Source organism: Heliangelus exortis, chromosome 4 (genome assembly GCF_036169615.1).
Source record: "Heliangelus exortis chromosome 4, bHelExo1.hap1, whole genome shotgun sequence".
NCBI classification, from domain to species: Eukaryota; Metazoa; Chordata; class Aves; order Apodiformes; family Trochilidae; genus Heliangelus; species Heliangelus exortis.
Window position 1 is genome coordinate 36,436,284 of NC_092425.1, and position 14,030 is coordinate 36,450,313.

The window sequence follows — 14,030 nt, forward strand, 5'->3', positions numbered from 1 at the left end:
ATGCATTTTTAGCTTTGCCTGAGAAAGATAGTAATCCCAAAGATAAGTTAGCTGTAATTCAATGAAATCAGTACTGGCAAATTAAATATATTAAAGTAAGCATGTTAATACTTCAGGTAATTATTTTAATACTTCAACAGATTCCTTTATCCAATTTTGTTTCACATTTATTCAGGTCACTGTCTCATGGATAATTCATTATTCGCACGTAATTATTTTGTGTTTATATTTGTATATCATATGAAAGATGCTAAGATTTAGCAAGTGTCTACATCTGTGATAAAGCAAAGAAATTTTTTTTTTTTTTGTATTGCAATGGGCATAATTATGGGTTTTGTTAAGAAACAGCAACCTTCCCATTATCAAAAAAAAGTATATAGAGAAAACAGCATTGGTGCCACAAACTGTCTAAACTGAGTGTCATGACAGTGAGTGGCAAATCATAAAACCTTTCTAGAAAAACTACAAGGCAGTATTAGATTTATTTCCATGCAAAGATTTTTTCAAAGTGAATGAACATGTTTGCATTTACAGATTAAACCAATTTAATATCAGGTGGTTCAGGAAGTGGAAATATTCAGTCACAGTGTATATTGATACTAAAAATTTGGTTTAATATCAGCTATTTTGCACCAGATATTTTCTTTTTATTTGGAACCTCTTTTGGTCCTCCTCCATATGTAAAGACATACTCCTGTGAATTGCTTTGAGCAGACTTCTAGGGAAAAGATAAGTGTATAACTAATACATTGTAATTAATAATTATACATCTAAACCCCATGTGCTGATATTTGATAAAAGCTTCTGGACATAAAAATACAGTAACTTCTAAGCAAAACAGAAGCAAAACCTCTATATTTCACTGAAAAGCAGAATGTCTCCCTAACTCACTGGTAAAAAAAAATTAGTATCAAGCCCAATGCATTAGTCAGGATTGGTCTTAAAAATTATTGGTCTTAAAAACCTCTGGGATATGAGAAGATTTGAAGAAAAGTACTCATGAAGTACCACTGAAAAGAAGCGTATGTGAAAATACTAATTTTAAAAGCATGGGAGCTCTATGGAGTAGCTCAAAAGTTTGGACTGTTGGATGAGGAGCTGAGGAAATACTGGTCAGATCACATGAATTTGTCAAAGGGCCATTTATCAAACAGCAACATCTCCACAAGGTACCTAGTTTTGAATCTTTTAAAGTGCTTTACTTCAATCCAGTGATTTTTGAAAATTCAAAAACTGACACAAAAACTGATACAAATGTATGGGCATTCAGAAGCAACTGAATGCTACAATAATTATTATATTTTTAACTTGATGTCATTTTTTCACTGGGCATCTGCATACACTGCCAGTTTTGCATGCATTTGCTATGTCAGGAATTAAGAAAAGATTTTGGTAAATCAAAAAGTTTCAAAAAGAGCTGTAAGAATAACCAAATGGCTATGAAACATTTTGCAGTGAAACCAAAGAGATCTATCTGCTTAGGGCAGCAAGTTACCACATATTTTTGGGGAAAAGACAGGTACTATTACAGGGCATTCTTTCAACCAACTGAAATCTTAACAATACACAGTGAAACAACAGCAGTGTCTATATATACATAGAAAGACATTTGGAAAAACCTTTCCAGATCTTCCCTGGATATTTAAGACTTCTGGCTCACAGCTTGACTATTTAAGAGGTAAATTGTATTTATGAGATAACATTCTGTACAGGTCCTAAAAAGATCTATGTTTTGATTTAAACTAGAAAGCAAAATAAAATTAAAAACAATGTAGACAACACTGGAAAACCACCATCAATTGAACACTCTGTAACTTACTGCATCCTCCCCTCAGCACTCAGACCCATTCCTTTCAAGCTGTGAATATGCAGGCTTTGCTCTCATTTCTGTCAGGCTAGTGGAGATAGCCAAATCACACTTTGAGCTGCTAAAAATAGTGAAAGCTCCTTATCTCTGACATTTCAGAGTTTTCCTCCTATGTGAATCTTTGAACTGTCTTCAATAAATGTGCCTAAACCTTTCCCAAGTGACTTTTCTCTGCAAGGGGTCCTCCTTAAAAGCATCTTTGCATCTCAATGTAAGAGTCTCCCTGTTCAACAGATAATTATTTAAGGATGTACTTTGGACTAAGGATAAGGTTTTAAAGACAACAGAAATGGTGAACTATATGTTTTCCAAGCTAGGCTTGGCATAGATAGATATATATTGCTCCTAATTCTCAAATAAAATCCTGCATTTATGCAATGGACTTCCCCAGTGTCTGCAGTGTGATCAGGTCACTCAGCACTCTTTCTCGGTTAAGTCCATCTGTCAAGTTCAGTTCTGTCATATCTCATTTCCTTTGCTTTCTTTTCCTTCTTTCTTTTTCCCTTTTCTCTATATTCACTTTCTTTCCTCCCCCCTCTCCTCCCCCTTTCTTCTTTAATATAATTTGAGTGTTACTATGAGAAGCAATCTCAGGAGCTTTTAATTCTGCTTAGTATCACACGGCTCACAAAGAGGAAGGTGAGTGTTTGGCATAATACACAATCATTAATCAACAGACTTATAAAAACAAAGTATAATGGAGCATGAGAAGGACACAGATGAAAATGAGACAAAGAATAGTAGAAATGAGGAAGGCAAGATGACAGAAATCTGACAGGCCAAGTTAGGAAACTCATGGGAAATGTAAATAAAATTATCACGAAACAACTGTACAGCTTCTACTTTTGGCATTCAAACATTTGAAAGCTCCATTCATAAGAAAGTCTGACTTTATCTTGAAGGCCATGTTAATTACAAAGTCAGTGATTTTTCAGTGATTATGCAGACGACCAGTTAAAATTCCTGAATCCTGTATGTTCTTTCCATATATGACGTGCTTTAGGGTCTTTTCTGCCCCTCACAAAGACTAAAATTATTTACCCAACTCTAGCTTAGTTAACAGTGGCAACCCTTCAGTCACCCTCCTCTCCAGCAAGCCTTCCTCCCCTCAAAACACCACTGTAATGAATGTTACAAAAAACCCCCAACAAAACACCAGTCTAAAAAGGAACAATTTAATTAAGTCCCTCCTTTGATTACTTGGTTTTAATATAAACAAAAAATGGAAAAAAAACCCCAATCCATTTAATTCCATGCTTGCTTGCTTAAATAATCGTGTATACAAAGCTGTGGTCAACAGAGCCCATAATTCCCTCCTGCCCCATCCTTAGAAATACTTATTGCAGTTGTATTTATTTCCTTTTATTCATAATTCTACAGCAAGGAAAGAGGTTTTAGAGCCACTTTCACTGGTAGTTCAAGCCACAGAAGGGATGAGAAAATCAGAAAAATGTGCAAGTAGCGTTTTCACAAGACAGTCTACCTCATTAATGGCTTTTTGGCTGCTTCTTTTGAAATAAGAGCCTGTCACACAATTTTGAGAGAAGGTACCAGCACAATTAATAGAATTGTTGTTGAGTTGCTATTTGTAAGGTTTCTGATAGTCTGTTTGAACATGTGCCAAAAAGTCTCTATTCAGAGCGAACCAGTTATTTCTGCCCATCATTCAAAGAATTTTCATGCAGAAGGTGAATTCTAAAAAGCAACCAAGTGAAAAGAGATTAACAGTCCTGAAAAAAACTAAAATGTGGAAGGAATGTCTGTACAGAGGCTGATAAATGCTATCTCCGTTAGAAAGGCTATAGTTTATAAAAACAATTAAAGTAATAGTTCCAAACCTTAAGAATGACCTTTAATATGTGAGCTGTATTATACCTACATGGATAAGCTCAGTAGACAAACATGCCAAAAAGATTTCTCTAAAAGAGGAGTGGTTTAAACAGCAAATCTAAATTACCTCTATGACATTTCTAATGAATGAGCATTGCATTAAGTCAATGGAAAAAAGCTAAAGTAAGGCAACATGAAGTTTAAGAGTGTTTTAAGTCTGAAGACTATTAATATGTGACATATGGGCAATGTATTTTGCCTCACAATGATTACAATACAGACATTAAAACAACAGGTCTATGGGAAATATTTTTAAGCTCCCAAAAATATTTTGTGAAGGTCACTCATGATACAAAACCTTTCCAGTTGGCCCAGAGGCAAAGGTCTATCTGCTCACTTTACTCATTTTGTGCTTCCTGCAGAATCCATAGGCACACTAAAGCCAGGGGAGTCTAGGTGCTCAACCAATTATTTTGTTTTTCAATATATATGTGGAATCTGAAATTTCTTTCTCAAATAATATCCCATTTATTGGACAGACCCTGAAAAAAAAGCTTAGGTATTCTTATTTAGCCTGTGCACGAGTTTATTTATATAATAAAGAGAATTAATTTTGCAGGAAAGGTGTAATTGTACCAAGTCAATGAAGATTAAGAATTACATTTATGGAGATGCTGAATACTCAGTTATTCTCTGAGCTTTATCACTACAGAAGGGAAAAAAGAGAGGAACACAACGGTCTTTATTCTCCTTCCATCTTCACAGGCAGCTATGGGGAGATAAGCAGTGCTGCTACTGAAGGCATCTTCCCAAGAGGCTCTTGGCAGACAAGGCATTCCCTGCTAATTGACTTCACACCATGGGAATTGCTACGTTTAGTCAACTGGCTTCTGTACCAATGGAGAAGTCAGACAGATTGGTATGACAAAACCCTCTCAGCAACACCTTGAATCCAGCTGCACTGGAATGAAACAACTGGCTCTGCCTCCTTTGCTCCCACCATCACAGAACTCCTGCACATTCCTAAACCATAGAGCTGCCAGTGCAAACTCATTTTCCTCAATATGAGGCTATGACACCAAGCTCAGAGACAACGAGGCTGCAGTGCAGTGCAAGCACAGAGTCTCCTTGCCAGCTCTGCTACAGGATCAGCAGCCATCAGCAGAGAAGGCAGCTCCTGCTGTCTTAAAATATCATCCTGAAACAGTTGTCCCACAGAACTACCAAGGCAATGCAAGGTCATGACATCAGTATTAGTCTCTAAACAGAATTCCTCTTCTTTTTCTTTTCCCCAATGAGCTCTCTCAGAGATTCAATATGTAAATTTTTACCCAATTTAATCTGCCAATTTTTGATAGTTAAGAAATTAATTATTCCATTTAAAGTTTTGTTTTTTTTTTTTTTTTTTTTGTTTGGGTTTGTTTTTTTTAGCACATTATTTAGAAAGAGGTTAATTTATCAATCCCCTGGGAAAAAAAAAATTGTCAGTATGGAATGTACACATTCAAACCTACAGTTTAAATATATGCACTACAAGGATAGAGAGCAGCATTATTACCACCTAGATTCTATGCAGCATCATCCCAGATGGACTGGGAATATTTGTGTTGCCAAAAAGGAAGAAATTAGTGCTTCATAAGGTACACAGGAGTGAAGAGGGTCAGGCTTCCCATTTTGAGAAAGGATGAGAACAAGGAAAAATATAACAAAACAGAGTGTATGTTGAAGGTAAACTTCACAAGAACTTCATTGAAAAAAATAACTGGATTATGGTCTTTCAAAAACTAAATTCTGATTATATTTTAATCAAGAGTAACCTGCTATACATACAAGAACAAACAAGAGACAGAAATGGGTAATGATATATGAAATCTCACAAAAATAAGCTGTCCAATTTTAACCAGTTCTGTAAAGTAGGGATGACAATAAAGTTTAATATCAGCCTCATGGAAACATGTTATTCCCATGAGAAAACAACACAAAGACAAAAGGTAGGAAAGATGTAAGCACCAGGGGTTTTTGCAAGCCATGAAGCTGCTTGAAGTATGGAACATGGCAGGCTGGTAATATTCAGCACTGGTTTCTGCAAATACAGCCCACAAACAGGTGGTGACATTGTAGGGCAGAGAAACTTGCCCAGAGGAAAAGAATTTGAAAGAATTACAGATTTTTCAAATGAAGTGTATAGAGAAAATAAGATTACAATGTTGAGTTGAAAATGAAAAGAAACCCCTGACAAATGAGGAACACTCTGAAAAGACTGGACAACATCTACCACATGTAAAATAGAAGTGTAAATGCCAATTTTCTTGTGGTGTGCACAAGAATCTGGTACAGTAGTATTATCATAATGAGTTAATAAATAATATTTGGCTGTTGAAAGCCTGTACATCCTTCAGAAAGCAACAGGGAACCAGCACATTTCTTTTTCCCTCTCTCCTGAGAACTGGGGAGCTTCTGCCAAAGCATGTGCTCAAAATGGTGATTAATATAATGATGCCATGTGTGTGGGAACTGTATAATGGTGATGGAAATATAGTGCTCACTATACCCTTCTGCCTTGCATTCAGCAGCTCTTCAGCATTCTCAGTGTTACCGTGACAGCACGCTCTCATCTCTTCAAATATTTACTGTCAGCTACCATTTTGGCAAACTGACAACATTGTCACATAAGGAACATGTGAATAAAACAGATTATTTTATGGGATACAATCATTCTTTCTAATCCAATCTCAGTGGGTTGCTATAAGCAACAGTTGCAAAGTACTTCTTTAAAAATAAAGCTTTGAAAAAGTTTTTATTGTATGATAACAAAATTGGAATGTCACAATCTTTCCGCATGTTGAAATTTGTTAAAAGCAGAGAGGACTGAGCTCTGTCATAGAGCAGCTTTAAAAAGCAACATCCAACCAGATTAAATGTTCAGGAATGTCTGTAGATGGAATTATACGATTACATCAATGAACTTCTGGTTCCTGACAAAACTGTAAGAGATAAGAAAAAAAAGCTTTCCTGGATAGTTCAGTGGAAAACACGGTGCAATGTGTACTGGTTGTTAAAGAAAACAAGTATTAGGCTGCAAAAGGCAAGGGAAATAAAATGAAAATTCCACTAATGTAATGTGATGGTTCATTATCATCGGGCCTACTGTTTCAACTCTTGTCATTGCAGATAAAACAAAAATCAGAAGAATTCAGAGAAAAGGAAGGAGATCAATTAAGGAAGGTTTTGGCCTCCCAAAATATTGAGTTAGTAGTCAGTTAGTAAGTCCCACATCCTCTCATTTCTTGGGAGCAAAGACCCCTAAAATAAAGATTCAGGAACACTCTTCCAATCTCTCCTACTGAATTTCTCCAGTAAGCATAGATGTTAACACCATGTATCCCCACTAAACTATGTAGGTCTAGAATTATGATGAACAAATCAGTCTTCAAGTGTCTCTAATCCCATTTCAGTTGCTAGCTCCTGTGGTTAGGAGAAGAAATATAGTGGGGAATGTTTGAGACATATTCCCTATTTTTTTCTTGCAGTATTTTTCTTCCTCTCTGTGCACAGACGTACATAAGCAAGTAAAAACCTTAGTATACAACTTGTTAAATAATGAAAAAAGTCTATGCAGCCTTTCCAGGCACTACCATGATTTTTTAAGTAGTCTTTTTATTTTTAAGCAGAGATATTTTTTTTTGTGAGGGGTGAAAGGTAGTTTTTATTTATATAGCCAAGTGACTGAGTTGGCTCAGGTAAGGTCAGCCAGGTCAGTATTTCTAACAGCAGCAATAGTGTACTCACAGCATGATTATTATTCACATCCTAAGGAGAAATAACAGTACTTACAATTTGGTGAAGTAAAAAAAAAAAAAATTCACTGAAAAAAAGTCAGATTACGCACATTTCAGTAATGGTTTCTGGCAGGTTGGTTGGGATCTCAGTCAGGCCTTTCCCCCGACAGTCCACAATGTTGTTACTACAGGTGCATGCATTAGGGCAATGCAAGACACTGCAGGATGGAGCCATGAAGGACTGGTGACCTGCAAAGGAAAAGAGTTTCTCCTCAAATTGTACAATGCTCTCACACAGGAGTCCCCTCTACCTCAACAGTAGAACATCACTTAAAGCATCATTTAAAGCTCAGCTTCTAAGATAAACACTGCAGCCTATCAATATTTTTGAATTGCATTAATTTAAACACCCAGTTAATAGGAATACGTTGATACGATACTGAGGTGAGAAGCAAATCCTCAACTATTTTGCAGCCATTTCATTATTTTTCTGTTTCTTTAGCAACTCACATTCTAAATCATCTTGTTTGAGAAGTCTAAGTGTGATTCATTTTTAAGGCATATTTTATTTATCCTGTGCTTTAAGAACTGGTTAGTGATTTATTTAGATTTCAGAATTTCGTGTAGTGTTAAAAATGCAATTGCAACGAACAAATTCAGCTACAAAAAGGTGCTAGTTACATTCTCTTCTGCAAATACTTATTTGAATACAGTTCTTCAGTTATGCTTACAGCCAATTTTGGAGATATGATGATATAATTCAGTCACAAAAATAAGTAGAAGCATTGACTTCCTCCTCTCACTCTCAGTTTTAGCTCAGTAGAACTCCACCTCCCAAAATCTTTCATTTTTACCAACTCAGGTGGCTAATAGACATTACTTACTCTCCCAAGCTCTTGTAATGTATGTTAATATAGTTTATATTATTAATAATTACATGTAAACATAATCATTTGGTATTTAGGTATGCTTCAGAGAGTAAACAAGTTACTATATTTTCCTGCAAATAGAGTGCATATTTTTAATATATTAATGGACTCGTTCTTTTGTCAATTTAGTATCACAGAATTGCTGTTTTTTAGTGACAGAAAAAGGCACAAAGGGTATGAAAAAGGCATGAAGCCCTCTTTTTCTGTCTTTTTTATTAATCTAAAGGAAATAGAGACTGTTTTGAATTTCTGAGGGGAAAAAACTTCTTCACTATGAATCCCCAACTTAATCTCTCTCTCACTATATTTAATGTCCTATATTAACATAGGAAGGTTATGTTGATAACTAAATTGCAACCAGGGATGTTCCTATTTGCAGCTTCAAATAACAAGCACTCAAGTTATAAAAAAACTGAAAAGGTCTTTTGAGACAGTAGTTTACTATATAATAATTTGGATACACATTTATGTATGTTTTTAAAAAGTACAAATAGCTGCCAACACTAGTATTATATACTACTCTTTTTATACTAACAGGTAGGAAATATTTCACCTACCTTTATTAGAAAAAAAATACAGTGATCCAGGGAGAAAACATGGTTATTCCCCTTCCTCAAAACCATCATTTATAAATGACCAAGTTATAAAACTGTTCTTGATGCTTGGGCACTGCAGTCATACCATTTACAAATAGGATACAAGAAATGATCTTGTGTAGGAGTCCTTTTAAGTGTACATAAAAGCAGAATTAATGGTAACAATACTGTTAGCATTTGCCATGCAAAGATAGTGGTGCCTTACACTTCAGTGTCAGAGCCCATTTAATAAGGACAAAATAAAGTGCTCTCCATAAAACTTCCTTAAAAGCACAGGTCTGTGAAAATTTTGGAATATTTGGTAATAAGCTTCTGGGGGTCTGTAGAAAATCTGGAAGTATAAATAACCCCGTAGAATCACTTGAAAAGACAGATAACTGCAGTCCAGCTGTTTTTTTCATGTTGCTGAGAAAACTTGAAAAAGTAGAGAAAGTTTACAGAAAATTTTCAATCTGAATCTAAATATATTTAAGTAAGAAAGATACACTTGCCTTCTTCATCATCTAGGAGATATGAATAAAGGAAAAAAAAATTGAATAGAGAAAACGTGATTAGTAATGAACTGTTAGTCATTTCATTATTTCATATCAGAAAATAACCTGAGGCACTAAAGCATACCAATAACATTCAGAACATTACTTAGCGCTTCAGAATATTATTTAACAGCAGAAAATAACAACAAGAAAAAGCAACAATCTGTGAAGTTAAAGAAGAATAATTTCTTATTACAAAAGGCCTTCTGTTCCCAGCCAGTGCACCTTTTATTTAATTTTCTGCATCTCTCCACCATAATTATGTTTTCAGTTGGCTACATAATCCGTGTGAATGCAGCATTTGTAAGGACAGAAGCACCCCCCCTACCCACAAGATACAACGAGCGGAAAAAACAAAAATTAACGAGTTTATTTTTTAATAAGCATTAATGCTTGGGTTATGCAGAAGCCAGCAGAAAGGCACCATCATTGCAGCATTAGCAATCACCACTGAGCTGCCAGTAGGTGTGTTCTGTAACAGGATCAGGTGAGAAAATCTCTTTCCCTTACCACTGCAGACAAACTCCCGTTTTTGGACCTCGGCGACGTTGTGTCCCCTGAGGTGGGAGGGTCCCATGCACTGGGTGTAGAGCCCGACCCGCGGGCGCTGCCGCAGCCAGTCCGACAGCCAGGCCAGGTGGCAGTCACAGTAGAGGTTGTTGGAGTGGAGACGACTGCATGGAAAAAAAGGTGTCAATAATTTCAAGGTAGGAAAAAGAAAACGTAGAGCAACTGGTTTTTCCCGGCCCCTCCTTCAGCAAGCAACCATGCTGGCTCATTAATACAAACTGTTCATGAGATGTCAATTTTTCACATCTTGCATTGAAAGGTAGATGCTATAAATGCAACCACACAAGCAGCAAAATTACATTTTATTTATGGTCTAATTAATTGGAAACTAAAAAAGATTTCCTAATAAAATAATCTATGTGTAGTTTCTTTTGTCTTCTCTAAAAGAAGTAAATATACAAAAGCTTGAAAGCTGCCGTGGGACTTTTTAGTCCATATCTGTACAAATAGTGAATAAGAAAAAAAATGTCTCAAGTAAATTGCCTTATAATGATAATACACTGTCAAAAAAGAAAGAAAAAAAAAAGAGTTAATAAAAGATTTGGTTTCCAATTAGATGTATCTGTAAGTCTGGCCATTATTAGTCTCTATAGAAACAGTCTGCAAAACCCCTTTAACAGGTCATATTAATTTTCTGCTGAACAAGACAGAGTAATAACTCAATATAAAACATCTTCTTTCACATCCCTTTTCTGATTTCCTCTTTTTGTTTCATCAGAGAAAGGGGGATTAGCTGCTTTTGGCTTCTAGGGACCTATGTTCTAAGCAGTGCTTGAAATTAAAAGACCAAATGGCAGCAAGTGATGGAATTAAGTAAGTAGCCTCTCTGTTGGCAGGGTATGACACAAGACCATGGCTCCTTGCCAAGTGGCAAAAAGCACTTTGCCATTGATAAAATATAAGACAAATGTATTCACTAAATTAGGTAAATTACTTTTCTCTAGCTCTTTCTTTTCTCTGGCTCCTACATTCTTTCAAACTTCAGAAGGATGTCCACAGTTATAAATCAAATCCTTTCTTAGAATCATCCATAATAGAGTAATGTAATTTTCGTCCTTTTTAGCTGATGTGCTCAAGTCTAACTAAATAACTGCAAAGGAAGTGCAAGAAAATCAGAATTTAGATGAGGTCTAATTAAGCCATGAAAAAAAATACCCTACTTGTAAAGCAACACGAAATGTGTAACCAACATAAACCGTAGTTTCAACTAACTGATTTTTTTTTCCCCCCCTCCTTAAGAGACTAGGAATAAAAGGCAATGTATTTTCCTGTACTAATTCTTGGGTGGGTGCTTTGCAAATACAGCTCACAACACAGCACACACATCCAGTACAATCTGTGGCCAGCTGTAGGCAAGAACACCATTGCAAATCAGAACAAATGCAGCTGAAATCAATACAGTTATACAACCACATTTTGAGTGCAAATGGGATGTTACAGCTGTAACCTGGGACTCTAGTGTATCCATCTTCTTTTGTTTCTAAACTACATTTATTGAAGATGAAATGTCCCACGAAAAAAGTGTAAATGTTGCTAATTTGATTCACTGTAAGTTGTGGTTCAGAATATAAACTGTATTTGGAGGTTTGAAAGAGGCCCAGAGATTCATGTTTTCAATCTGCAGACCTGAAAGAATGAAATGGAATTCTATTCTCAAAATCTCACTGAGGCCACCAAAACCACATGGTCAGCATGATGGAAGTGCTCTTGTTATTTGTCCAATCAAGAAGAGGTACAATTGTTATGAAATCAACAGAACTCCTCACCTTCCTGAAGTTTATGTAGCAGTTACTACTGGTACGTTAACTCAGGTGAATGGCCCTACAGATTTCAAAACAGTTGTGCAACCCAGTGAGTGTAAAAGGAAACAGACAGGCTCTTTGTAAAACTAGAACTACAGTAAGAGCTACTCTTGAACTATGATAGAAACATCCTATTCATTTTTGGTTCCCACTTAACTGCAAAACCTCTTTGAAATGGAGCCTCAGGACAAAACCTTGACATAGTCTGGTTTTGCCACCCAACACAATATACATTTATTCTTACTTCAGTATAAACATACAGGAGAAACAACCTCAAACCCTTTCACTTGCATACACCCTCTTTTCATTGGTTTAGAATCCTGAAGTGTTCATCTGTGAAAGTCATAACCTCTAAAATTGGGGACCTTATTGTAAATGCTGACACAACTTTAATTATAATAGCACTACCGGATGATGCTGTAATTTTATGTTACAAAGAATGTTGGAGAGCCAGTTTAGTTTAATTAGGTCTGCTAGCAGTACAGTAATAAAAGCATAAAGATTTCCCATTTATCACATCTGACAGCCAATCAAAGATTCTTCGATGTTTCTAAATGAAATGTGACCCATTCAATAGCTCAAAGTAAAACAAATTTTTGACTTTCAAAAAACATCAATTTCTTTCTCTATACAGCTGTAACATATAAAAAAGAACTCTCCTGCTACCCCCTATTTTTCTAATAGAAGTTGAAGCTTTTCTGTGACTGAATACAGAACTGTGGAAAACTCAGTAGGGAAAAGGACATGAAACCACTTTCATAGTTATTCAGCCCACATCCTAAAAAGCTGATGGGAAAGGAGGTGATTGCTTTTACATCTCCCTGAGCCCCAAGCATCAGTTTTGGGGTCACTTGTTAGTTTTACTTTTCAGAATTTGCTGCCATACATGCACCCACAAACTTCCCATTAATCAGCTGCATGATACCTCAATATTTTTTGTAGCTTATGCTGTCTTTGGCTATATTTTATTTATAGACCACTATAAAAACTGCTAAGAGGAAAAAGTTATCTGCAGGAGTTAAAAAAACCCACAAAACAGCCAGTTTCAGTGGGGCTACTTACAATGTCCTGAGTTTGGGCATGTGATTGAAACTTGCCACGGACAGTCGAGTGATGTTGTTATTGTTGAGAGTGCTGTGAAGTCAAGAAACAGCACATTAACATCATAAGAGTTCTTTCACATTTACTACACTTCTAAAATTGCACAGCTCCTGAAATCACGGTGTACTGTTTTCAGGGATGGGTATGAGGAAAAAAACCAAACCTGCTGTTAGATATACCTTTTCTCTATATTCAGTCCCTGGTAAAATATTATGGTTTGACAATTCCATTAAAAATCCAAGGTAATTTGGGGTCCCAGTAACCCAGGATCCACTCAAATGGAGCTTCTGTTGAGAGCATCTATGTCATTCAAGCCAAGGTTGTCATCCTGACATCAAAAAGACTGTTCTTGGAGAAAGTTCCTTGAATGTAGGACTCTGATTTCTCTTTCTAGCTTCTCAAAGTCTGTGGTTTTGCCAGAGCATACAAATACAAGATCTGCCTGCTTTTTCAGAAATTTTTCCAGAAAGGAAAAGTTTAACTCTGGGCTGATACTAGGTTTTAAATGGAAAAGGCTTGCTACAGATTGATCCAGAGCTGCATGAGCAATAGGGAAGCTTCTTATATACAATGTAAGAACTTTGCATAGTAAACTAATTACGAAGTATTACAATACCAAACTAATAATTTTAATTCTAGAGAGGGTGCTCGGAACCTGAATTAGAAAATAAGAACAGATCTTATCCATTTGTGGTCTACCATAGACCCATCATACTTTTTAATGTAGTTTGAAAAGACAGTGAAATTTTATGAACAATATTGTCTTTAGGCTGCAAATAAAATACAAACAAGCTTGACTTCAGGACAAGGAAACATGAGATAGGATTTAGTTTACAGTTAGAGATTACTCATTTGAGCGGAATGGAGAACGTGCTCTGGGATTTGAAACACATAACTGTAGCACTAATGAATAATAATTCCCATTAACCAACCCTTCTTTCCCTTTTGAAGCAAAAAATGTTTTACTTTTTTTTTGGTTTTCCCCCCTAAGTGCGTTTCTGCTAATTTTGAACAAATTTTAAA

General features: G+C 35.9%; 1 protein-coding gene across 14 annotated transcripts in view; it reads right to left on the reverse strand.

Moving 5' to 3' along the window:
• The window catches only part of SLIT2 (slit guidance ligand 2), a 244,033-nt gene that overhangs the window by 75,125 nt on the left and 154,878 nt on the right, over nt 1–14,030 (reverse strand). For all 14 annotated transcript variants that reach the window (XM_071743858.1, XM_071743851.1, XM_071743857.1 and 11 more), the window contains exons 7-9: nt 12,969–13,040; nt 10,045–10,208; nt 7,587–7,725 (exon numbers count right to left, since the gene is read on the reverse strand). In XM_071743858.1, coding sequence (XP_071599959.1) covers nt 7,587–7,725; nt 10,045–10,208; nt 12,969–13,040 — 375 coding nt within the window. The remainder of the gene's footprint in view (nt 1–7,586; nt 7,726–10,044; nt 10,209–12,968; nt 13,041–14,030) is intronic.